The sequence below is a fragment of the Hylobates moloch genome, unplaced genomic scaffold (genome assembly GCF_009828535.3).
Source record: "Hylobates moloch isolate HMO894 unplaced genomic scaffold, HMol_V3 SCAFFOLD_2, whole genome shotgun sequence".
Lineage (NCBI taxonomy): Eukaryota > Metazoa > Chordata > Mammalia > Primates > Hylobatidae > Hylobates > Hylobates moloch.
This window is the reverse complement of record NW_026652277.1, coordinates 31,535,662-31,563,243: the sequence shown is the minus strand read 5'-3', so window position 1 is coordinate 31,563,243 and position 27,582 is coordinate 31,535,662. Positions and strand designations below refer to the sequence as shown.

The 27,582-nt window shown below is 36.1% G+C and overlaps 1 protein-coding gene across 5 annotated transcripts in view; it reads right to left on the bottom strand.

The window, feature by feature from the left end:
- Window positions 1–27,582, bottom strand: part of PPP3CA (protein phosphatase 3 catalytic subunit alpha) — a 338,860-nt gene that overhangs the window by 88,377 nt on the left and 222,901 nt on the right. For all 5 annotated transcript variants that reach the window (XM_032178357.2, XM_032178178.2, XM_032178268.2 and 2 more), the window contains exon 3: window positions 4,073–4,197. In XM_032178357.2, the coding sequence (XP_032034248.1) occupies window positions 4,073–4,197 (125 nt within the window). The remainder of the gene's footprint in view (window positions 1–4,072; window positions 4,198–27,582) is intronic.

Sequence of the window (27,582 nt, the reverse complement as noted above, 5' to 3'; positions counted from 1 at the left end):
TCAAAGGTCACAGTCTAATCAAAATGGAACATTTCACATATGAGTCATTTTGTCATTTTTGTATATATGTGGCAAGTCCCTGGGTTGTAGTCTCAGACTCTTGAAGTTTAATTAAAGAGCTGTTTTTGAAGATGAGGACTCCAATACATGCATCTTAGAACTTTTAAATGCCCCATAATTCCTACACTTCATATGTCACCAACATCCAGTTTGATCCTTTGCTTGAATTTCAAAAGGAGCATACTAAACAAAACATAGCAAATTTCATAGTTCAAATATCTAGATTAATTGTAGACTTTAAAAAAATCTGCTGAGGAACAAATTAGTGATTACTGCTTCTTGACTTTTTTTTTAAGATGGCGTCTTGCTCTGTCACTAGGCTGGAGTGCAGTGCCATGATCTCGGCTCACTGCAACCTCTGCCTCCTGGGTTCAAGCAATTCTCCTGCCTCAGCCTCCTGAGTAGCTGGGACTACAGGCGCATGCCACCATGCCCAGCTAACTTTTGTATTTTTAGTAAAGATGGAGTTTCACCACGTTGGCCAGGATGGTCTGGATCTCTTGACCTCGTGATCCATCTGCCTCAGCCTCCCAAAGTGCTGGGATTACAGGCTGAGCCACCACACCCGGCAACATCTTTACTTAAAAAAAAAAAAAAAAAAAATTCTAAAATGCTCTAATTAGAAAAAGTTTAGAAAGCTTCGGGTGGTTTGAGGACAGAGATTCAGAAGCCTGCACTCTTCGAGAAAAAAAAAAAAGGTAAATAACGAACAATAAGATTAAAGAATATTATCCAAAGATGGAGTTGGTGGCACAAAGAAGGAAAAGTCCAACTATGCCAGCTGTTACTCAAGCCACACATGATGTAGTATCGTACTTTATTATAAAATTAATAAGCAAGTGTTGTGGCCTTTGATTACCTTTGGAAAGATAGGAAGTTGTGAAAAATCACAAATGTTATAATAAAAAAAAATTTCCAACATAGCACAACATCATTTGACTGACAAAAATAATCACTCCAACATGATAGTCTTGGGATTTCCTCACTTAGAATGCAAGCTTCAAGGAAAGTAGGATGCCTATTTCATTCATCCTCAAAAACTGTATTAGGAGTGCTACAAATGTTAAACGAATAAGATGAATTTAAGAGTTACTAAAATAATTTTTAAAATATTCGCTTAGATTCTACATAACCCAGGCCAGATTACAGGTTTGCACACTTTGTAATGTGAGCATTTTGGGAGGTCAGGGTGGGAGAATTGCCGGAGCTAAGGAGATGGAGACCAGCCTGGGCAACTTCGTAAGACCCTGTCTCTACTAAAAATAAAAATTAACTGGGCATGGTGGTGTGTGCCTGTAGTCTCAGCTACTTGGGAGGCTGAGGTGGGAGGATCACTTGAGACAGGTAGATTGAAGCTGCAGTGAGCTATGACTGTGCCACTGCAGAGACTGAAGCTACAGTGAGCTATGACTGTGCCACTGCAGAGATTGAAGCTACCGTGAGCTATGACTGTGCTACTGCATTGTAGCCTGGGTGACACAGGGAGACCCTGTCTCATTTAAAAAAAAAAAAAAAAAAAGAAAAGAAAAGAAAAGAAAGAAAGAAAGAAAGAAAGAAAGAAAGAAAGAAAGAAAGAAAGAAAGAAAGAAAAATTTTGTATATATACCCTAATTCAAGGAGAAGAGCAGAAATCCTCGTCCTTCCATTGCTGTTTATTGCCTACCACAGTCTTCCTTAATCCTGGCCACATACGAAATCACCTATGGCCATATCAGCAAATTGTGGCTCAAGGGATACAAGTTGAAGGAACTGGGCCATTTCTGGGAAACATCCTTAAACAAGAAGATATACCTTTCTCTTTCTCCCTTTCCTCCTTGTTGAATATTATGTGGAGAAATGGTTGAAGCTGATGTAGCCATCTTGGGTCACTAGGTTGTCTTTGGAATGAGGCCATGAAAATCAGAGCAAGAAAGCAGATGGAGCCTAGGCCCTGGCACCACGCTGTGCCACACCAGTCTTGGCTTGCTGTCTATGGGCTTTTACACACAGAAAAACATCTATCTTGTCCAAACCACCATTATGTAGGGGTTTTGTTTTGTTGTTGTTAATCCTGGCAGAAGCCAGTTCTAATGTGATATAAAGGTCTTACAAAATTAGTACTCAATTGCTTTTCCATCAGTTAAGCTGGTCAGGCTGGCCCCAAGAACAAAAAAACAAGGTTAGCAGAGTTCACTAATTTCTTCCTTTGTACTTTTGCTCACTTTAATTTCCTTCCCAGCTAAATCTTACTTGTTCTTTGATTCAGTCTTCCCCAAACATGTGTGTTCTCAATATTCTCTCACTTTTCTCTAATCCAGTCACACTTATTATTTTGTATCTCCTTTATCACAAGGTTTTAATAATCCATTTAAATAACTGACCTCTGGATAAGCACCTATTCCAGGCTTCTGATTCTATACAGGTTTTTATGGTTCTGTTTTGCAATGTAGATTTAGGTTTCTAGAGAGCAAGAATGTATGTTACATTTCTTTAAATTCCTCACAGTCCTATTCATAGTGCATATACATTTTATATGCTTGACCATACTTGTTTATCAAATGGAGGAAATACCAAGAATTTATCTTCTCTTTTGGGATTTATATACCATCACCACTCCTTCTTCCCTCATCATCACCAGGAATAATTAAGAAATCTGTGATCTTTAAATGCAGACGGGATTATTATGCTGGTGGAAATACATATATGTCTACATAAACTTTTCTGTGTCTGCATGTAGTCAGTGACTAAAGATGATTAAATAACCGAAAAACAAAACTGATATAATTTTATAAACAAAAGCTGTTTAAGGATGACATGCTTTTCAACCTTAAATATCCCTTTAGTAAATAAAACACTGTAATAAAAATTTTGAAATATAGAATGTTTTTCTAAGATTATTATGAATATATAATGCTGGTGTGAGACAATAATGTTGATTTCTCTCTTTAATTAAGAATAATCATCTTCCTTTTTAATGATCTCTTTTGATAGCCCACGTCAGCTACTATACATGAGGTCTGATTCTTTAAAACTTATTCAATTTCAAACCATTTCTTTCAATAAATTATTTATTAACACACCATGTTAGGCACCAGGAAGAACAAAGATATGAATAAAACAAGGTCTCCGCCTTTATTTTGAATGTAGTTTTACTTACCTAAAGCAGATGCAGATGGGAGGCTGTGGAAGAACCTCTACTCAAAGGTTATCTGTTTTGTTTTAATTAATGAGTTTGACAAATTACCCTAGTTAGATGACAGGTGCCAAAAAAGACAAAATATAGCAGCTGTAAGTGTACTCACACATACACAATCACAGATCGAGACACATGCAGTTTGCTATCAATTTAAAAAGGTAAGTTACTGTCTCACAATTATAAGGCATAAACATGCAAATACATTCCTGCTTATTTGATCAACATTGATTAGTTCTTTCAATGGAAAATGGAATTATTTATTGTAAAACAAAACGTAATTTTGAAAATTTGCAAATACATAAAATTTACAAAAGGCAAAATCTTACTATCTACCACTTTTTTGGCATCTCTATTAAAAAATATGGGAATCAAGCCAGGAATGGTGGCTCACGCCTGTAATCCCAGCATTTTGGGAGGCTGAGGTGGGCGGATCATCCAAGGTCAGGAGTTTGAGATTAGCCTGGCCAACATGGTGAAACTCCATCTCTACTAAAAATACAAAAATTAACTGGGTGTGGTGGTGGGTGCCTGTAATCCCAGCTACTCAGGAGGCTGAGGCAGGAAAATGGCTTGAACCCAGGAGGCAGAGGTTCTGCTCACTAGCAGAGATCACGCTACTGCACTCCAGCCTGGGTGACAGAGCGAGACTCCGTCTCAAAAACAAACAAAAAATAAATGGGAATCAACTGAATATAGAATATGTAATATCCTATGAATTAAGTGAATTAAATTTCATTGTTAGAGGTTTCCATAAGGCAATAACATTTATTGCTTTTATTTTTTTGAGATACTGTTGATCCATCACTGAACAGCAAAGAAGACATGATGTAGACTTACTTCGATACTGAAGTACCCTCTGTCAACATAGTCCCCTAAGAAGAGGTAGCGAGTGTTGGCAGGAGATCCCCCGACTTCAAAGAGCTTCATCAAGTCAAAGAATTGTCCATGAATGTCCCCACAAACTGAAAGAAACAAAATTCATTTTATGGTCATATTACGTTAGGACTTTGAATTAAATAATAAAATTACAAAATTTTAGAACCAGAATTAATTTCAAGTTTATCTGGGCCAAAACATTCTTTTGCAGAACAAGAAATAAGACAGAAAAGCTAAGTATTTTGCTCACGTTTCCAAATTTAATTAGTGGCAAACTTGGCTCTAATGTCTGAGTCCACTAGTATATAGATCAACTAAAAAAAAAAAAAAATGAAGAGAATAATAACGATAATGGCTATCATTGTGCACTTAAAAATTCTGTATGAGACGCTGCCAGGATGTTTACACACATTTTTTAATTTAACCCTAAAAATGCCATGAGATATGTTTTCATTTTGCAGGTAAAAGATGACACCAAAGAATAGTTCAGGAATTTGGCATAATCTATGTACAACTGAAGTCTGAATACATGGCCACCACACATTACTGCCTCCTGAAGAGAAAGAAATGTAGATATGTGTCATAAAACCTGCATTTCACTGAATCTAGAATGCTAGTCATTGTAAGACACATCATTAGTTTACGTACGACTAAGAAAGGAAAAAAAAAACCTCCAATTAAACTTAAATTATAAAGGAGCATTTTTACAAAATGTTAAAGTGAAAAAAAATACAAGTATTAAAAGCTGTGAAACATAGTACAAAAAAATTCCTGGGAATTGGTATTTCTTAACATTCTCACTTTCTCTTTTAAACCAACTTTCTTGGAATAGCTATTTTGTCTCTTTTAAAAACTCACTTATTTAATACTTATTTCATTTCTACTTTCAGAACTCTAAAAATAATATTTTTATCTCTATTATACAGATAATGAAATAATATAGCTTAGAGAGGTTATGTGGCTTGGTAGGGTCACTCCTAAAAATAAATGACCCAGGGCTTAAATTCAGATTCACCTGATCCAAAGCTTTCCCTGTCAGCCGCCACATTATGGTATCGTTGATATTTTTATACTAATATATATATGTGTATGTGTATATATATTGTGTAATATTTTAAAAATTTTGTGCTTGAATGGTGAACATGATGTGGCTGCTTCTCCAACACTAAGAGGTACACAGAATGAATGCATTCGTGAATAAGAAATCAGGAGGCCATAAGTAGATCTTAACATATTATATCCTGCAATTATAAGCAGGTTATTAAAATGTTCTAAATTTTATTTCCTTACTTGACAAAAGATCATAGAAAAAAAGTCAAGTGGGTTCAATGATGAAATAATTATAAAACAATGAAATAAAAATGTTACATGCTATAAATTCCTGTCTTTACTGTCAAGAATTAGCTACTAAGAAGCCACAGCACTATAAGCATGAAGCAGGTACAGGTGGATTCCATTTTAGAATGTCTGCACTTGGTAATCTTAAATACTAACAAAATGGCTGTAAATAACAAAGAGCTTTAACTACTAATGCATCCCTTTGGTAGACTCCAATCATATAGCTTCTTCCGTCTCTTGAGCATGAGATACACAGTAGAAACACCAGAAACAAATTCTTCCATTTTTAAAAAAATATGTTTTAAAACATAGTTTATAAATAATTTTTTTTTATTCTTAGAGCTGAGCAAATAAATCCATATTCTAAGGCATTAAGAAGTTGGTTTGTGAGAGACATATGTGCTTTCTTGTAATCATATGTGATATCTAAACCAAGGGGAAATAAATAGAGAACACTGGATGGGATGGTCTAAGCATTGCCAGGCATGGATGCCAGTACCTGCTCTAGGGACTTCCACAGCTATATTTGGAGCTGTAAAAACTAACATAAATAGTAAAACACTTCTTAAAACTTTTATATATTTTATATATGTGTGTATATATAATAAGATACGAGCATAATTTTAAAAATATCCATCTTAAAAACTTAATTAGCACATTTTTGTTACCAAATTTTTAAATAGGCAAGGCTAAAGCTTATTAGCTAACAAGTAATAATGTAATTACTCTTTTACCTATGTATCTATTGAAATTATAGTTGGTATGGGTTACTTATCACAAGCACCACTTTCTCTCAAATTGTAGGAAACTTTATATCTGTCATACATATGACATGTTTCAAACCAAAAATTACAAAACAGAAAATATATGGCTGGAAACCATGCCTTCACATGCTCTCCATTAGGTTTGGAAGTTGAAGGAAGGAACTTCAAGGAAACAAATTATGAAGCAAGACATTTCCTTGCAACTAATTTTATGCAGCCCTTCACATGTCAATGGGTGTGACGCTGACACTTTGTATAGCCCATGTCTTGCTACTGGCTCTCTCCCTCTCCTTGCTGCCTAGCAGAGAGGTGAGGGTCAAACATTTGTAAGTAAAGCTCAGGGAAAACAGGAAGCCAAGTGAGGGGCTAAGACATGGGCTTCAGACATTATTTGGAATTTCTATGGCAAGTTTAAGTCATATTTTAGGCTGTTATTAAAACATCTGCAAGACAAAATGGTTAATCCAAGGCATTAGAGGCAGCGTGGGGTATCATTCAAAGGCCTAGTCTCTGGATTCACACTACCCAGGCTCCAACCCTTGCTGTATTACTTACTATCTGAGTGAACTTGGACAATTTACTCAACTTCTCTGAGCTTCAAATGTATTTATCTATAAAATGGGGGTGATACTGGTACCTTACCTTATTGGGCTATTGTAAGAATTAAATGTGTTAATATCATAACAGGCTTAGAAGAGTTTCTGGAGTCTAATAAGAATTTAACAAAAGCTGTCAAAGTGGCATTTCAAAATGGCTGTATTTAAAATGTCAAGGTCCCAGACAGAATAGAATTCTGGTGCTTGGAGGTGCAGGGAATAAGGAGTGGAAGGCATTCTGGAGACATTCTAAAGCATCTTCTTCCTTTCTCTCCCCCTTCTTGCTTCTTACACCTTTTTTACCCTTCCATTTTAATTCCTGGCCATGTCTGAAGATTCAAGGATAATTGATTTTTACCTCTGTATATGTAAATTACATAAATACCAAGACATTAATTTAGGTTGTAAACTGTGGGTTAGGCATTAAGCAGTTATAGCAACTAACACACAACTGAAGCATAATCTGGCAGCCAGAATGAAAAAAAAAATGTCTCTAGACAATGCAAACATTATGAAGATATTTTTTCTTTTGCTTAAGTATAGAAGTACATTATCATGAATTTAGTTTTACAAAAACAAAATTAATCTCTTCTTCCTGTTCTATAATAACTTTGTGATAAGAGATAATCTCAACGATTTACAATATCATTGCAATAATTGGATTTTGGCTTGAAGACATAAAATAGAAAAGAGTAATTGCTATAAACTCTGCATGGAAAACAAAATACCCTGAAATCTAGTTACACATATCATCACACTGTCACTGACTTTACCTTAGAATAGCCATAGGTCTTCTATAGAAAGACCACCTATCATAATGTTCAGTAAAGGAAAATGATGTGCATACATAATCATAGAAAAATTCAAAGCCCAACAAAACAGTAACTCAAAATAAAACATAATGGAAAAAATGGAGGTATTTGCTTCCTCAAATTTTCATAGGCTGCCTTCCTTTCATCCATAAGGTCTCACATACACGTCACATGCTCAGTAAGGTCTTTCTTGACCAACCTGTACAAAGGAGCAAACTCCCTCCACTATCGTCCTTTACTTTCTTCACAGTAATTATGCCACAATCAGCATTATCTAGTTGATTTATTTGCATGCTTGTTTCTTCTCTGATTCTTCCCACTGAAATACAACCACTGCTAAGCTGGATAACTTGTCAGTCTTGTCCACCATATCCCCAGTGCCTAGACACTTGTGTGCCCAGGAGGCACACAAGAAACACCTGCTGTGCTAGGATTCTTCTATTGGGCCTATGCTATGCTTAATTTGAAAATCCTTAACTAAGAGGCCAGAGATTTTGAGATACCCTTGCGATTGACAGAGACTGACAAGTTTGCGGAGTTGCTTTGATGGAAACCAAAGGCCTTCAACTTATCTGAGATTGTCCTTATTTTAAGCCTTTAAGTCACAGGTTTCAATACAGTGTGCAGCAAGTCTGGGGTAGAATGTGGAACCTCCACATATCTAGTTGTTTTCCCACGTAACTCTACATCAGAACCACTTGGAGAGGTTTTGAAACTACAGATTTCTGGGCCCTGAATCAGAATCTCCAGAGATGCAGATTCACTAACAAGCTCTTGGATCTATCCTTATCTATTAAGTATGACTAAATAAACCTATGCTTTTGAGGCTCTCATAGCACACACAGCCTTCATTCTGCATACTAGTATGGTTCTCCTCACAGGGGCTATGTGTGGAGGAGATGAACATTGGAAAGGCAACCTCTTTCATTGCTCATTCTAGGTTGCTGTGAGATTAGGACTTCACTATTATATGAAATAATCATAAGTGATTGATGGCATCTAGGAAGGAGGGATGAACCTAAGAAGGCTGATAACACCACATGTCTTTGGGTATTTTATTGTATTTATTGCTCAGGCCTTGGATATTTCAGCTGTAAGATAAGGGATTTATCCTTAAGTCCTATTATCTCATTCACTGTTTTGATATCAAATTTCAGAAAGAAAGTGGTCAACATACTAAAGTATCCAGGAGGTACCCAAAAGGATGGAGGGTGGGCCCATGACATCACACAAAGTAAAGGCTTGCCTGGCTATAATATTCGCTTACTATTGGCCCCCATCCTCCATCTTCTTGGTTACTCAAGATACTGGTGTCCAAAGAGCAGCACAATATGCCAATGCCAACTGATGATACAAGCTGTCTGTTTGGTTGCTCAGGGCCCCCAAATCCTCAGGAAGCTAGGTCCTTTTTTCTTCTACTTTACTTGGCCTTGACAGCACTTCTTGAACAACCAGGCTCTGACAATTTTTTTGCCCTTAAGGCAAGTTCACACTTAAATGCTTCCCACATTCTCCTGGCTTCCCATTATTTGCTTCCTATTCCTAATTAGAATGCTGGTGGGTGGGGTACCCAAATACTTATGATGTTTAAAAAGCATCAAAAACATAGATGCACGATACAAATATCTAAAACACTCCTAGCGCTCTATGAAAATATCCATCCATCTGGCTGAATATTCCAAAAATTTTATTATGTCTTCAGCAGGTTATTAACAGAACTGTATATACTTACGTCAGAAATTTAGAGAGTTATAGCATTTAACAAAATGAACACATTAAATATATTGAAATAAAACATAAGTTTATTTTTCTGGAGCATTACTATTCATATCTGTTAGCAACCTGATATGACACAAATATTGATGGTTATTTTCCCTATGAGAAATAACCTGTCATTTGTTCTGTATTGGAAAAGTAAGAACTATCAGATACACTGAGCTGTTTAATCTATTTGGTGCAATTAATTTAATATGATCTATCTTGGTAATTTCCCTAAGTGGGGTCACTCAGCAGTTCTGAATATGGCTAATCTAAACAAACGGTGCAAGAGTGGCCAATATCCTGTGATGTTTATACACTATTACTTATCTCTTTCTATCAGAAAACACGTATCTTCTGCCTAAATAATCAACTACTAATTAAGGCCTAAGCAAACACTTACTTTTGCATAACTGCCTTTTAATATTGCTTCCTTCCCTCCATTAGCCCATTTTAAATAAAACTTCATGGGAAATAATTTTCACAAAGGAGTGGTGCCAAAGACTTTTGATCTAAGTTGAAGCATTTTGAGGTTTGAAATAGGAACAGAAAAATAACATGCAGAAAGTATTTGTCTTTATTTCTTAGGGAAAGAAAGAGCTTCCCCCCACCCCAATATCACTGTTGGAAAGCTATAAAGCTTTGAAATCACAGGCATGGGGGTTCCAGTACATACAAACAAAAGCATAAATATTAACGTGTGTGTGTATGTGTGTGTATAAAGCCACCCACCACAAAGGAGGAATTCAGAGACTAATGGGCGGAGTGGTAGTCCACGAGTCATTAAACCGAAGTTCAGGACTTTCTCACTATAGATTACAGCAAAGTAGTGCTGAGGAGAAAAAAACAATAAGAAGCAAGGGCAGTGACAAGGGACTCTTTGCAGTTAGCCGAGTAAGCTCTTGCAATACACAAACTGAACAATGAATCAGTCACGGGGCGAGTCTAAGAATCCCTAAAACCAGTGTGCTTCTAAGTAGAGAAGATAATAGCCTGCATATTGACGACAAAGAGGCCCTTGAGAATAGAATCTTGGCAAAGGAGAGAGGACAAGTCAGAAAGATAAACATGACCAGAACCAAGCATTTGCCTTGCATCTTCTGTCCAGAGAGATGCTTGTAACTCTTTAATGAGAAGGGATAGGTGTTCAAAACAAGAACCAATCTTGTTTTATATAAGTGTTAGGTATGTAAGTCTAAATAAATTTAGCAAATCTACAAATAAATATATATTATAATTTGATTATTTTTTCAAAGAATTATATTGTTTCTAAGTTCATATTGGCAATTAAATTATTGCATTAGAAAATGTAAACCAAAGTAGATAATACTGAACTCTTTAGGATAAGGTTTCACTATAAGAGCTATACAAATAAAAGCTTGAAAGGAACTCCGATACAACTGTCACCAGAATAGAAGATACAAAACTAATGTAATATAAAATATACATTTTCACATAAAATTACTCAACAATATCTTTCACTTAGTGCAAGGACTTATACATTTGGTCCTATTTACTTGCCTATACGAAAGGGAAATCCATTAAAGAACATCATTGGGTCAACTTGTTAACAATGAGCAAAAATTTTATAATATATAATTTCATGTTAAAGAAAGTTTATGAAAATTAGGTTGTCTGCAGACAGAGGAGTATGTTGTTAAAAATTGTGAAACAATAAATTTACAAACTGCAAATGAAAACTAGATTTTTAATGTATCAGCATTTCAAAACTGTTTGGCAAGACTGTGTCAATACTACGATTTAGAAGTCAAGTGCTCTTAATTCTTGACTCATTATTTATTTTTCTATAAAGACCTTTTAGTTTCTCCAAAATACTGGCTTTTATCATCTTGGAAGACTTGCATGAAGTAGAAAAACTTCTTATACAAGTTTTTCCAGTTCATACTAAACTAACAGATCACAATTTTTCCTTTAGAAAAGACGTTACTGAATCGTTTAGCAATTTTCACCATTGGAGTTCCTCACTACTTTCAGCTTCCTTTACTTCAACCCAGTGTTTTTTCCATAATAGCCACAGTTTCCCAAGACAATAAAATCCATAATGTTAAAGAACTAAATTTATGTCTAATTCTCAGCATGAGGAGATTAATTTACTGAATTTATTGATTTGGTTTTGGATATTCTATCTACCAAAACTTTCTGCTTTTCCAAAATCTACAATTTTGCAGAGAAAGATTTTGTTTAGAGGTTTTGTCAGAGGTTAACCACAGTGGGTGCTATAAGAATATATCTGCTTCCTCCTGTTGATAATCCAGGCTTATGGAACTATAAGTGGATGATAAGTTCAAGTACAAACCAGCTAGCCAGCTATGTGTAGTTCATTAACAGAATGCACAAACTTCTAAAATCAGACAATTACTCAGATAAAGGTGACACTGCAGTTTATTACAGCATTTGCTTATATCTAGAAATCTGTATCTATCATAAAATAAACTAAATAAGAAAAAATAACAGCGTTCTAATTTACTAAAGAGGTATATTTCAAAACAATATTTTCCCATAGGGAATATTACTTTTTCAAAGGATAAATATGTTTTAGGCACTTTATAAAAAACAAACTGTGAATTATTAACCAGGTCACTCTGGTTTGATGATATAGAACAATAATGAAAAAGTCTCTAAATCAAATCAAAATTTGGTAAATACAGAAATTTCTACCAGCACTTTTTTGGTAATAAAAAATTATATATATATATATATATATATATGAAATTGCAAGGATTTTAAAAGAAGCAATAAAGCTATCAAATCAAATACAAAACAATAATAGCACCAGTACAAATTAACAGCCGTATTTTAAACATTTCTTTAAATTTATGATGCTGTTTTATGAAGATAAACTGTTAGCCAATGTTAATGAGAAACAGTGCAGGGAAATTAAAAAAGAAAGAATAAAATATATTGTAGATTATAACGGTTATTAACAATTACAATAATCCAGTAGTAAATACTTCATTCATCCCCTAAATCTCAGTTCATAACTGTAATCAGATGGAAACAAAACAGAATAGTCTACGTGTTCAAAAGTATTTTATCAAAGGCCCAAGCATATACAATACCATCATTATGACCACAGTGTACTATTCCAATCAATAAAAAGTAAATTAATGCGACCTATGTTTATGTTTTTATCCTAAATATGAGTGTTCTCACCATTTTTTTTGCAGTTTTTTCTCCATTGATTGAATACTTTAAAAGATTTAATTTATTGAATAAGGAATGCATTTTTTTCCATCTGATATCACTATTTTTCCATTTTAGCACCAAACAATATTATAATAAAGATGCCTAATTATTAAGCGTTCATAATAGCATCATAGCATTATATAAATTATAGTCACGGTTGTGGTGCCAATATATAATTACAATAAGTAAGTATGTATAACATTTATGACAGCATTTAATTAAATTTGCTCATCACCCTGTTCTTGTGTACAAGTTTGGCCAGTCCTGGAAACTAGTGGCTATTTGATACGTGAATTTATTTACATTACGCAGTTTAGAAGGTCCTTGATTATCATCACCAGCCCATCAAGAGTATTGGATGAACATTATAAGTTGATATAATTTCAGCCGAATGTATACAAATTTGATCAGTACATATAAACTACATATAAATATTAATAAGTTATTGTTAATAAATTACTAATTTTCACTTTAGAAATAGTCATCTCAGGTTTCACTTTTAAAAATACTCATCTCAGGTTTCAGATTAACTCGCTCTAGGACCCTGAAAGATGGACCGTCATTACTGTCCAGATCTGGGGTATTCGGCTATGTCTTAGTGTTTCCATTTTGGGCCTTCCAAGCCTATGTTTCTAGGGCTTTTAAAAAATGTTAGTGTTTCTTAACACTGTGTCTCAGTATTCTTTCATTTCTGGCATTTTGCTTTTTCCTGGATATGTTCTTTCACCCTTTGGAGAGGCAGTATAGTGCAATGGTTAGGAACTAAGCCTATGATGCCAGACTGCTTGGTTCCAAAGCCAATTTCACCACCCAATCAGCTGAGTGACCCTGGAGAATCAGCTCATCTCTCTTTATCTGTTTCTTCACATGTAAAGATGAACATCAAAATAGCACCTCCCTTAAAGGACTATCACGAAACCAGAATTATAAATTAAGTAACTGAACATCATTTACTTTAATAGCAGTACATACTACACACCTGGCACTTATTATCACAAGGGTTTGCTATTACTCTTCTTCTTCTTCACTCAGATTTTTTTTTGGAACATTATCATCATAATTGCTGTTAGTTTCTGGTTTTTATGTGTATTCCTCCTGTTTGACCTTAGTCAATAAGCAATGGCTTCTTTTTTAATTACTTTCTTATTCATTCTGCTTGAACCAGCTTTCACTGTCTACAGAACGCACAGACTCTTCTAATTTGCTTTCCCCAATCTCCTCCTTTGCATATGCACACTCTATTCTTTTTACTACATTTTTAAAGGATTTTACCATCGTGCTCAGTAAATTATGACTCGTGTAACTGGAACAAGAGAGGTATTTGTAAAAGGCATCTGCTGCCTCATCTATAAGGAGACTCAGAACTTACAGATTTTTTTTTTTTTTTTTTTTTTTTTTTTTTAAATAATGAAGCAACGTAAGGAAGAAAAAAGCTTGGCACATGGTATGTACTAACAAAATGTGAAACAGCAGACAGGGCAGTTATTTCAGAGACTGTCTACCTAAGAAACATTTTGAATGTTCTGCAAGATTTAGATAGATGAATTAAACATCTGTAATCAATGTGGCCATGAGTAAACTACACAAAAAGTTGTTCTGTATTTTTCCACTTTTTATCCAAATGTATGCTATCATATATTGAAAGCTATTAAGGCTGAAATCAAATAGACTAGGTCTCATACTCCACAATTTCCATTTTCTAAGAGTGGAAATATCTCTAAATGGCTTTGGTGATATTACCAATCTTTCAGAGTGGCAGCACCGTGACGAGTTTCCAGTTAGTCTCATTTTCTTTTGTAGCAAAGCTCATTTACAAGACCACTGTGTTCCACAGCTATGTAATGGTAGTAATGCTTCAAAAGCTGGAAGTGACATAGTAAATAGAAGTAATGTAAGACATTTCACCAAATGGATTTTTTGAAAAAAACAAAAAAACAAAAAAAACAAAACTTTCTTAGATTTCTGGAAAACTGAGTTAAGAAAAATTTTCTACATAGGGAAAAAAAGAAAATCACTCCTCTTCCTTGTCATGATAGTCCTCACATTTTGACAATTTAAAGGATTATTTTGTTTTTAATATTTTAAAATCTTAAGGCAAGCAACGAATGACATTTAATTCTAAAGTCCACATATTCATTATTAATTTGGCAATTATAGGCAGTGGGAATATCAGCAGAAGGGTTTTGGCTAAAATTGACTTTTAAGTATTCAGCTCTACCTAATTTCCAGTAAGTGAACAAAGCTAATAAGTGCTATTCTTATATGGCAATATTTAAATGCCTTAAGCAAAGGAATGATTAGACTGATTATTCACTATCACTTCCCTCAGTAAAAATATATGAGCTTACTTGTTATGTGTAGCATATTTGGAAATTAAATACGTAGTTGTAAATTGACAAATTATTAAAATATTGTTCAGACATATTTGAAAAGGTTCATTTAAAATCTAAGAAAAAGTGTTATCTGAAAAATAATTCTGACAAAGGCATTGAGCCCATTTATTAATTCTGACTAGATTTTAAAAATCTTTCATTCCATTACATATCTTTCACTAGGTAGATATTCCAGAAATATTTATTCAGTTAAATATCCAAACAATGAATAAAACACTGAAACATGAAATATTTACTAAATATTCTGTATTAAAAGATGAATAAACACTGAAGACTGGTTGACGTTTCACTTGTGCTGCATTATACTGACTATACTTAGGTCTCCCAAAAGGTCTAAACTTGATGTCTGATATGGGCAAATCATTTTATTGCCTATTTCCATCCAGCACATTACTCAACAGAGGCAGTAGCATATATAATTTTTCTAAAAATAATTGATAAAGTATAAGTACTTTACATTTACTTTTAATAATGATGTTTTCATTTTGAAATTTCAAATTACATTAAGAAAAGGCATGAGATTATTTGTCCAAAGGAAGTACAAATCTAAAAATTTGAGAACTTAGATTAGATTATCTTAAATTTACATGTCAGGACTAATGTTCAATTGAAGACACTACGTAAAAGTTTTTTATATGCCGCAGTGAGATGAATCATCATTTTTGTTTATCTCTATGAAACAAATAAGTGTCACAGTATCTTAAACGGACTTAAATCATAACATCCATAAAGTCTTTGAATATTTTGAAAATTTACATATGTGCTTGTCTCTAATTTAAACATGATTCAGGTCTTAAGTTTCTTGTTTCTTCAGTATACCACAAATATCTAAGGAAACTATGCAAAAATCATGTTTGCCTAATATGGCATATAAACTGAGTGATCATAGAAAATTAGCACAGGTGTTTGGAAAACATAAAATAGCTGCTAGTTCATAATAAATTGTGATTCACTAGCAATCCTAATTTCAAATTTAGTTAAATTTTTGTCAATTAAAAATGATGAGTGTTGTTTATATACTAGAATTGCTAAAAAGATCAATCAGGATTATCAATCAACTCTTCTCCCTTCCTTTGACAAAATGCAGAAAATTGAAACACATGTTCATAATATGTATTTGATAAGTTATTAAACTGCTTCTTATTGAGAAAAGTTTGCCTTATAAAACCACATAATTTCTAGCTGCATTACCTTATAAACTTTACTTCATTAAGTTTCCAAAATTCTTTGTATCTTCTATATTCCTTAATGTATTTAAACAAAAATTTTAGATGTTCTTAATACATGTTTTTAAAGACATAAGAGTGTCTTTAAAAATTCTAAATCTTTTAGTTATTAGTCATGTCACAAATCTGAAATATATTTTACAAATAACACTTGATTTCCCTACAAAGTTATATTTTATATAAAGTTAATATGTCAGAACAGAAAAATGTTCTAAAACTCTAAATAATAGCTAAGTACATAAACTAGGATATTTTATTTCATTTTAATTAACAGGTAGTTATTAAGTACCTGCTATGCCATAGGTGTAACGGAGAATTAAAATAAATAGTCATTATTTTTTCAAACTTGTTGGGAAGATAACCCTATATGAAATAATTTAAAAATAATTAGTAACTTTATAGTTACAGTATACAAATACAACTGATTTTCTCAAGGAACACAGAGTATGCTTGGGATATACAGACTTACACATATGAACAGAAAACAGATGGGGCCTCCAGCTGGTTAACTGCTCCTGATCTGGCCTTTTATCAATAAGGAGACACTGACGTTTGACCATGGACTTTTCTCTGTGGTCCATACATATGTGAAATGTGAACTGCTAAAACAGTTTCAGAAGAATCTAGTTTAGAGGCTCTCTAGCATTTCAAGTGTCTCAGAACTTGAGATAGGGATGAAATCTGACTTTACTCCCTATTCCCTGCACATGTTTCCTGGGAAGTGATAGGAAGTCAAAAAACACAAGGCTTGAAATGGTTGCTGCAGCAGGTATGACAAATATGACTCTTTCCTTCTGTTTCATGAGAAAGTAATTTTTCTCTCAGCAATGCTAAGTCATCCTGACCACTTCTGACTTTTTCTTTGGAATAGTGAGAGGAACCAAAGACCAGTGTGACTGAGGTCACAACACTGGCTTCAAGTATGTTCTGTGGAGCGGAAGGGTTCTTGAGGAGTGTCAGGGTCATTAGTACAGGAAGCTATATTTTTAACTTTTTTTATACCTTGGATTTCCATGTAAGAGCTCTTTGTGTGTATGTGTACACAGGTACATGTGTGCATATGTGCACATGTACTTATGTTACAGATGTGATACAGGGTAGATTCTGCTGCTTACAAAAGGCTTTGGAATATTGCAGGTATAGACAGTAATTTTTACAGGAAATCAGAAATTAAGGAAATGAAGGTTGGCTGACATTATCAAAGAAGACTTAACCAAAAAGAAGTGACTTGCAGCATTGATGAAATTTGTCATAAGCTGAAAGACCTCTAGGCAGAAAGGTGTAAATGAATCAAAATAAGTGGATTGCAAAAAACAAACAACTGGATTGAACAGAGAGTATATGTGAAACATCTAGAGACAAATCAGAGAAGGATGGTGACATTATATTATAAGGGTCTCAAATTCTAGCATAAGGTATTTCAAAGAGAGCAATTCCAGTAATGTTTAGGAAGATAAATCTGGCAATTCTATGCAGAATCCAATGGTGAAGAAAAACTGAAAAAAAAAGTTGCTTTTAATTTGAAGTTTGCTGCATTACTACAGTCACAAGACAATGAGGTCTGGTATTATGATGGTGGCAGTGTGAAAAGATAAAAGGGGCCAAACAGAACATTCTTTGACTTCTTCAAGACAATTATAAATTAAAATAGTAAGTGAAGCCATTCATCTCTCCCTTGATTCAATAAATATTAAATGCTTACCACATTCTTATAATATCCCATTGTGTTAGACTCCAAGAATGTTAACAGAAGTAAACATCTAAGGAGTGACACTGAACTAAATAATTAATAATACTAGGGTACAAGCTATAAGGGCAGAGATTTTTCTTCTTTTTTGTCTATTGTTGTATTCCTAGGGCCTAGGATAGTGCCTGGCACATAGGGGATCCTCAATAAATATTTACTGAATGAATGAAGGAACAATGCAGTGGGCATTGTTCATGGTGGACTCATTCATCATGCTCATCAATGGTGAACTTGATGAGGTCTCCTGGAGGATGTAGTACTTAAGCGAAAACTCGAAGAATGAAGATGAGTTCGTCACAGAACAGTGGGACATGAAAGGGAATGTTGCTCACAGTAGAAACAACGTATGTCATATTATAAGAAGTGAAAGATCTATAAACTTGAAGTCTAGGTGTGGAATGAAAAGATATGACGCTGCAAAGATTAATAAGGGACAGTCCAGGTGTGGTGGCTCACGCCTATAATCCTAGCACTTTGGGAGGTGGAGGTGGGCAGATCGCTTGAGCCTATGAATTCGAGACCAGCCTGCACAATATGGTGAAACTGGATCTCTACAAAATATACAGAAAAACCAAAAGATTAACAAGGGATAGATAATCAGGGTCTTGTCATCCAGGCTAGGAAGCTTGAATTTCATCCAAAGAGGAGCCATGGAAGAAATCTGGGCAAAAGAAAGACTCTATCTTGCTTCTGGCAAATAATTATACCTACCTAAGCCTCAAGTTCTTAAGAATAAGGACAATACCATCTCCCATACAAAGTGGTTGTAAAGATAAAAAATTTGATAAAGTTGTAGTAACTAGTACAGAATAGTACTTTGACAGAAGAAAGCTAGAATACTAGTACAGGTTAATACTTTGACAGAAGGTAAGTTCCCTATTCCTACTATACCACAGCTCTCTTTAGCACCACTTGATTAGAACTGTCTCTTTAATAAATGGTTATAATAATATTTCAATGTTAAAACATCACTAGCATCAGGCTAGGCTTTTAAAGAGTTTTGTATATCTTATTTTCTATCTTGCCTTCTTTAATTGAATGCTAGGTAATGGGTAGCTGATGGTCCCAATTTTACATCTGTAGATGTAAAGTGTAAGCAAGATGACACTGCTTTCTTATTTAACACTTTTCACATAGTATGACCAAATTAGAAAAAAAAAACTGCAGAAATATTTAAAATAGAAATTACATATTAATAAAGTACATAGAAATAACTATGTTGGGCTGGGTGTGGTGGCTCATGCCTGTAATCACAGAACTTTGGTAGGCCAAGGTGGAAAGATCAGCTGAGGTCAGGAGTTCGAGACCAGCCTGACCAATATGGTGAAACTCTGTCTCTACTAAAACAATACAAAAATTAGCCAGGCATGGTGGTGCATGTCTGTAATCTCAGCTACTTGGAAGGCTGAGGCAGGAGAATTGCTTGAGCCCAGGAGGCGGAGGTTGCAGTGAGCCAGGATCGTGCCACTGCACTCCAGCTGGGGCAACAGAGCAAGACTGTGTCCAAAAAAAGGAAGGAAGGAAGGAAAGAAAAGAAAGAGAGAGAGAGAGAGAAAGAAAGAAAGAAAGAAGAAAGAAAGAAAGAAAGAAAGAAAGAAAGAAAGAAAGAAAGAAAGAAAGAAAGACAGACAGACTGTATTGGTGTTGAGGAGCACATTTTATTACCATGCTTTTAAAATCCCATCATTTACAGAGCCCTTTCACATTGATATTCATTATTAAAGTAGCTAAACATTCACAGGTTACTGAATTATTAATTGATGCACTTTACATCTTGCTTGCGCTTTACATCTACAGATGTAAAATATTCTTTTCACTGTTTGTAAATATAATGTATTTCAAATGAAGCAAAAAGTTTCGAAGTATCTTAAAACACGGAGATTCAATTCATCAAAGCCTCAAAGCTAATGAAGTCTAAATGCTCGTTAGCACACAGGCAGGAGGGTATAAGGTACTATAGAAACTTAAGCCACTTGCAGGATCTTCTCTTAAGCTCTTTGCAAATCTTGCCATTCACGAACATTACTAACCATATCTTTCCCTCATAAAATGCAGTTAAATATAAACACTGCCTTCAGGCACAAATGGATCTGAGCTTAAACGAAGCCTGCCTCTTTCACTCTTGATCAACTTCTCTCTGCACTTCGATCTTATTTTCACCTACTGCACTTGCACCTACTCCAAGTATCTTCTAAATCACATCTAGCCAGCTCAATAACCTAAAAGGTAGATCCACCAATTCCAGCAAAACTAAGCCATGAAATAAATGTGACTGGCCCTCTGAAGGTCCTCTGCAACTCATGAGTCAATCACTGCATCCAGGGAATGGTGTATACTGACTGGCCAGTTCTGGGTCATGTGTTCACTCCCTCTTACTGGTAGGAGGAAGGCTAAGCCTATTATCAAAAGAAAAGGGATTGGGAAAAATATTCCAGGCAACAATCACAAACAGGGGTTTGTGCACTTTTTAAGAAGTAAAAATTCTTATATATTTCTCTTTATCATAAAGATCATTGCAGTAGCCACTCCAGTGCCTTGGCTAGAGGTCAGGTTCTCACTTCAGCAATCTTGGCAAGACCTGGAAAACTCATTGAAACCATTTTATATTCATCCCACCTAGTTTCTGTATAGAATTTATAATAGATTCATTTATGTTACATATCCAAATCCCTGAAGAATATGACATTTTATGCTTTAGTTTATCTGAAGCCATTCTTTCTGGCTATTGAGTCATCACCTCATCACTTTCTTCTCACTTTCAATGGAACTTGCTTTCTTTTCATGGATATCTTTTTTCATAGGAAATAAACATGCATACTACATGGTAGGGGGTAGGAAGAGAGATGAGCAGGTAAATTTATACACAATATTTTTAAAGTAAAAGCCAAAATGAAATTCATATGCTGAAGAATCGGCTGGAAAAATGCATGAGTTAAATTAACACATGTAATGAACTACTGTGAAAGGTCAAATCTTACAATGTAAAAATTGTGAATGCCAAGAGACTACTCTTCTCTTACTGTAGTATCCTGTGATATCTAAAATATGGTGAAAACATTTTAAGTACCATGACTCATGTCTCTGAATATGGCAGTAGTTTTCATACAAAGATCAAGTGTTAAAAAGGCATGGAAAACTGGAAATGAAACAACTATATAAAAACCCACTTAGGGGATGATCTAATCTTCGTTGATTCAAATTCCTGTAAGGATTAGAAAATTCTAAGTTAAGTACAATTTCCATATTTCTCTTTCCACAGTTGTCATTAATATGGTATTCACAAAATACTTTTTTACTAAGATACAAAAGAGATGAATTTCCTTAATATTTCAGCGATTATTGCTTCTTACTTATAGTCATAATCCTGTATTTAGGAAATCAAGACTGATTACTATGGAAATTCTGATCACACAGACACAGAGATTATGATAATAGACCTCTATTTCTGATGCACCTTTTATTCATTGTATCTTTAAACACTTCAAAAACCTGACGAACTCGTATTTATCCACCAGTAAAGCTCTCAAGATGAGACAATACCTATTGGCTACACAAAGCGAACTTAGTTAAGTATCAAAAACAGAAAATAAACACATTCTCATTCCCAGAAGATCTCAAAAACATTTTACATAAGTAAAATCTATCTGTGTTGGAAAATGGCCAGGCAACCACAATCCACAATGCTGTTTTTATGAAGGTTGTTAATAGTACATTAACACTTTGAAATTGCCAAGATGCCATTTATCCCATGTTTAAGGAAACACATTTCCAAAAGTGAACAGGGTAAGTGCCAAGTGTAAGTCTACTGCTTATATCTTGAGAACCTGTTCAGTACCATGATTCCTCTAGGATTTAAGTCCAAATTCTGCCCCTTACACCCACCCCAGGGGACAGAAATCTTATTTTCCCTTATCTGAGGTTTGATTTGGGTGTATCATTTATTCAGAGAAACCTCTAGGCCTATTCACTAGTTAAATGTCAAAATATCAGCTTTTGTTAGATCTTCCACCTCACCCCCAACTCCATTAGTGCCCTCTGCTTGCTTCTGGTACATCCAGTTCCTCTACTTTGAATGTCTCTATTCTAGATATTATGGGTTAAACTGTGCTCTATCCCCCACCAAAAACATGTTGATGACCTAACCCCTGGTAGCCACAAATGTGACTATACTTAGAAATAGGATCTTTGCAGATGTAATCAGGTCATACTTGATTGGGGTGGGCCTTAATCCAATATAACTGGGGTCTTCATAATTAAAGAAACACTTGAACACAGGCAGAATCAGAGAGGCCACGTAAAGATGGAGGCAGAAAATGGAATCATGCTGTCACAAGCCAAAAAAAGGCCTGGAGCTACCAGAAGCTGGAAGAGGCAAGGATCTACTTCTAGAGGTTTCAGAGGCAAGAAGGCCCCACCAACATCCTGATTTCAGGCTTCTGGCCTCCAGAACTGTGAGACAATAAATTTCTGTTGTTTTAAGTGACTCGGTTGGTAGCACTTTGTTGAGGCCAGCCCTAAGAAACAAATACACCAAATGTATTACTCAATTATTTGAGTTCTATTGCTATACACATGCACAACAATAACAACAACAACATTTTGAGTCTTAAAATATGTCAAGCAATGTTTCTACGCATTTTGGATGCAATAGTTCAATTAACCTTTCAGTAACCATAGGAGGTGAGTACAAGTATTTATCATCATTTCCCAGATGGAGAATTGAGAAAGATTAAGCAATTGTCCAAGATGATAAGTAGCAGAGCTGGAATTCAAACCCAGGCAGTCTCACTCTGGGGACTGTGCTCTATACACGATCCTTACTGATGTCAGCTACTACATCTCTGATGTACATATAGGACTTTCTGCCATCATAAGCCCCTGAGTCTTTATGGAAAGGCAACCCTCACATAGAGATGTCTAGGCCACAAACTTGTCCAGTCTTCTCTATCCTAGTAAGAGGCTATGTGCCCTGAGAGCTAACATAAAAATCCTTCTCAAAATCGCAGCTAGATAGGAGGAATGAGTTATAGTGTTCTATACCACTACAGGATGACTAGAATTAATATTTTATGTAGTTTCAAATAGCAAAAAGGAGGATATTGGATGTTCCCAACACAAAGAAATGATAAATGTTTGTGATGATGGATATGCTAATTACCTTGGTCTGATCACCCATCATACATTACATGTATTGAAACATCACTATGTTGTACACCATGAATATGTACACAATTATCATTTGTCAATTAAAACTTTAAATTAAAATTAATTTTTGATTCCTAGGCAAGATGGCCGAATAGGAACAGCTTCTGTCTGCAGCTCCCAGCGAGACCAATGCAAAAAGGCTGGTGATTTCTGCATTTCCAACTGAGGTACCCAGTTCATTTCACTGGGACTGGTTACACGGTAGATATAGCCCACAGAGGGCAAGCAGAAGCAGGGTGGGGTGTCGCCTCACCTGGGAAGTGCAAGGGGTTGGGAAACTCCCTCCTCTAGCCAAGGGAAGCCTTGAGGAACTGTGCTGTGAGGGACAGTGCTCTCCGGCCCAGATACTACGCTTTTCCCATGGTCTTCACAACCCATAAACCAGGAGATTCCCTCAGGTGCCTACACCACAAGGGCCCCGGGTTTCAAGCACAAAACGGGGCGGCCATTTGGGCAGACACCGAGCTAGCTGCAGGAGTTTTTTTTCATACCTCAGTGGTGGCTGGAAGACCAGTGAGATGGAACCGTTCACTCCCCTGGAAAGGGGGCTGAAACCAGGGAGCCACGTGGTCTTACTCAGCGGATCCCATCCCCATGGAGCCCAGCAAGCTAAGATACGCTGGATGGAAATTCTTGTTGCCAGCACAGCAGTCTGAAGTTGACCTGGGACTTTTAAGCTTGGTGTGGTGACGGACGTCTGCCATTACTGAGGCTTGAGGAGGCAGTTTTTCCCTCACAGTGTAAACAAAGCCCAGGGAAGTTCAGACCAGGCGGAGCAAACCACAGCTCAGCAAAGATGCTGTAACCAGAATACCTCTCTAGATTCCTCCTCTCTGGGCAGGGCATCTCTGAAAGAAAGGCAGCAGCCCCAGTCAGGGGCTCATAGATAAAACTCCCATCTCCCTGGGACAGAGCACCTGGGGAAAGGGCAGCTGTGGGTGCAGCTTCAGCAGACTTAAATGTTCCTGTCTGCCAGCTCTGAAGAGAGCAGCAGATCTCCCAGCACAGTGCTTGAGTTCTGCTAAGGGACAGACTGCCTCCTCAAGTGGGTCCCTGACCCCCGTGCCTCCTCACTGGGAAACATTGCCCAACAGGGGTCAACAGACATCTCATATAGGAAAGCTCTGGCTGGCATCTGGTGGGTGCCCCTCTGGGACAAAGCTTCCAGAGGAAGGAACAAGCAGCAATCTGTTGTTCTGCAGCCTCTGCTAGTGATAATCAGGCAAACAAGGTCTGGAGTGGACCTCCAGCAAACTCCAGCAGACCTGCAGCAGAGGGGCCTGTTAGAAGGAAAACTAACAGAAAGGAATAGCATCAACATCAACAAAAACGATGTCCACGCAGAAACCCCATCTGAAGGTCACCAGCATCAAATACCAAAGGTAGATAAATTCACGAAGATGAGGACAAACTAGTGCAAAAAGGCTGAAAATTCCAAAAACCAGAATGCCTCTTCTCCTCCAAAGGATCACAACTCCTCACCACCAAGGGAACAAAGCTGGATGGAGAATGAGTTTGACCAACTGACAAAGTAGGCTTCAGAGTGATGGGTAATAACAAACTCCTCCTGAGCTAAAGAAGCATGTTTTAAACCAATGCAAGGAAGCTAAGAACCTTGATAAAAGGTTAGAGGAAGTGCTAACTAGAATAACCAGTTTAGAGAGGAACATAAATGACCTGATGGAGCTGAAAAACAGAGCACGAGAACTTAATGAAACACACAGAAGAATCAACAACCAAATCGATCAAGCAGAAGAAAGGATATCAGAGATTAAAGATCATCTTAATGAAATAAAGCATGAAGACAAGATTAGAGAAAAAAGAATAAAAAGGAACAAACAAAGCCTCCAAGAAATACAGGACAATGTGAAAAGACCAAACCTACGTTTGACTGGTGTACCCGAAAGTGATGGGGAGAATGGAACCAAGTTGGAAAATACACTTCAATATATTATCCAGGAGAACTTCCTCAACCTAGTAAGACAGACCAACATTCAAATTCAGGAAACACAGAGAGCACCACAAAGATACTCCTTGAGAATAGCAACCCTAAGACACATAATCGTCAGATTAACCAAGGTTGAAATGAAGGAAAAAATGTAAAGAGCAGCCAGAGAGAATGGTTGGGTTACACACAAAGGGAAGCCCATCAGACTAACAGTGGATCTCTCTGCAGAAACCCTACAAGCCAGAAGAGAGTGGGGGCCAATATTCAGCATTCTTAAAGAAAAGAATTTTCAACCCAGAATTTCATATCCAGCCAAACTAAGCTTCATAAATGAAGGAGAAATAAAATCCTTTATAGACAAGCAAATGCTGAGGGATTCTGTCACTACCAGGCCTGCCTTACAAGAGCTCCTGAAGGAAGCACTAAATATCGAAAGGAAAAACTGATACCAACCATTGCAAAAACAAACCAAAATGTAAAGTCCATCGATATTATGAAGAAACTGCATCAACTAATGGGCAAAATATCCAGATAGCATCATAATGACAGGATCAAACTCACACATAACAATATTAACCTTAAATAAAAATGGGCTATATGCCCCAATTAAAAGGCACAGACTGGGCTGGGTGTGGTGGCTCACACCTGTAATCCCAGCACTTTGGGAGGCTGAGGTGGGCAGATCACCTGAGATTAGGAGTTTGAGACTAGCCTGGCCAGTCTGGCCAACCTGGTGAAACCCCGTTTCTACTAAGAATGCAAATATTAGTGGGGCATGGTGGTGGGGGCCTGTATTCCCAGCTCTTGGAAGGCTGAGGCAGGAGAAATGCTTGAACCCAAGAGTTGGAGGTTGTAGTGAACCAAGATCGTGCCATTGCACTCCAGCCTGGGTGACAAAAGTGAGACTCTGTCTCAAAATTAATAAATAAATAAAATTAAAATAAAAAGGCACAGATTGGCAAATGAGATAAAGAGTCAAGACCCATTGGTGTGCTGTATTCAGGAGACCCATCTCATGTGCAAAGACACACATAGGTTCAAAGTAAAGGAAAGGAGGAATATTTACCAAGCAAATAGAAAGCAAAAAAACAAAAACAAAAAAAAACAGCAGGGGTTGCAATCCTAGTCTCTGATAAAACAGACTTTAAACCAACAAAGATCAAAAAAGACAAAGAAATGCATTACATAATGGTAAAGGGATCAATGCAACAAGAAGAGCTAACTATCCTAAATATATATGCATCCAATACGGGAGCACCCAGATTCATAAACCAAGTTCTAAGAGACCTACAAAGAGACTTAGACTCCCACACAATAATAGTGGGAGACTTTAACACCCCACACTGTCAATATAAGACAGATCAATGAGACAGAAAATTAACAATGATATTCAGGACTTGAACTCAGCTCTGGACCAAGCAGATCTAATAGACATCTACAGAACTCTCCATCCCAAATCAACAGAATATACATTCTTCTCAGCACCACATCACACTTATTCTAAAACTGACCACATAATTGGAAGTAAAACACTCCTCAGTAAATGTAAAAGAATGGAAATCATAACGAACAGTCTCTCGGACCACAGTGCAATCAAATTAGAACTCGGGATTAAGAAAGTCACTCAAAACCACACAACTACATGGAAACTGAACAGCCTGCCCCTGAATGACTACTAGGTAAATAACGAAATGAAGGCAGAAATAAAGAAGTCATTTGAAACCAATGAGAACAAAGACACAATGTACCAGATTCTCTGGGACACAGCTAAATAAGTGTGTAGAGGGAAATTTATAGCACTAAATGCCCACAGGAGAAAGTGAGAAAGATCTAAAATTGACACCCTAACATCACAACTAAAAGAACTAGAGAAGCAAGAGCAAACCAATTCAAAAGCTAGCAGAAGACAAGAAATAACTAAGATCAGAGCAGAACCAAAGGAGATAGAGACACAAAAATCCCTTTAAAAAAAAATGATTCCAGGAGCTGGTTTTTTGAAAAGATTAACAAAATAGACCACTAGACAGACTAATAAAGAAGAAAAGAGAGAAGAATCAAATAGAAACACTAAAAAATGATAAAGGAGTGATCACCACTGATCCCACAGAAATAAAAACTACCATCAGAGAATACTATTAACACCTCTATGTGAATAAACTAGAAAATCTAGAAGAAATGGATAAATTCCTGGACACACACACCCTCCCAAGACTAAACCAGGAAGAAGTTGAATCCCTGAATAGACCAATAACAAGTTCTGAAATTGAGGCAGTAATTAATAGCCTACCAACCAAAAAAAGCCCAGGACCAGACGTATTCACAGCCAAATTCTACCAGAGGTACAAAGATGAGCTAGTACCATTCGATGTGAAATTATTACAAACAATAGAAAAAGAGGGACTCCTCCGTATCTCATCTTATGAGGCCAGCATCATCCTGACACTAAAAGCTGGAAGAGACACAACCAAAAAAGAAAA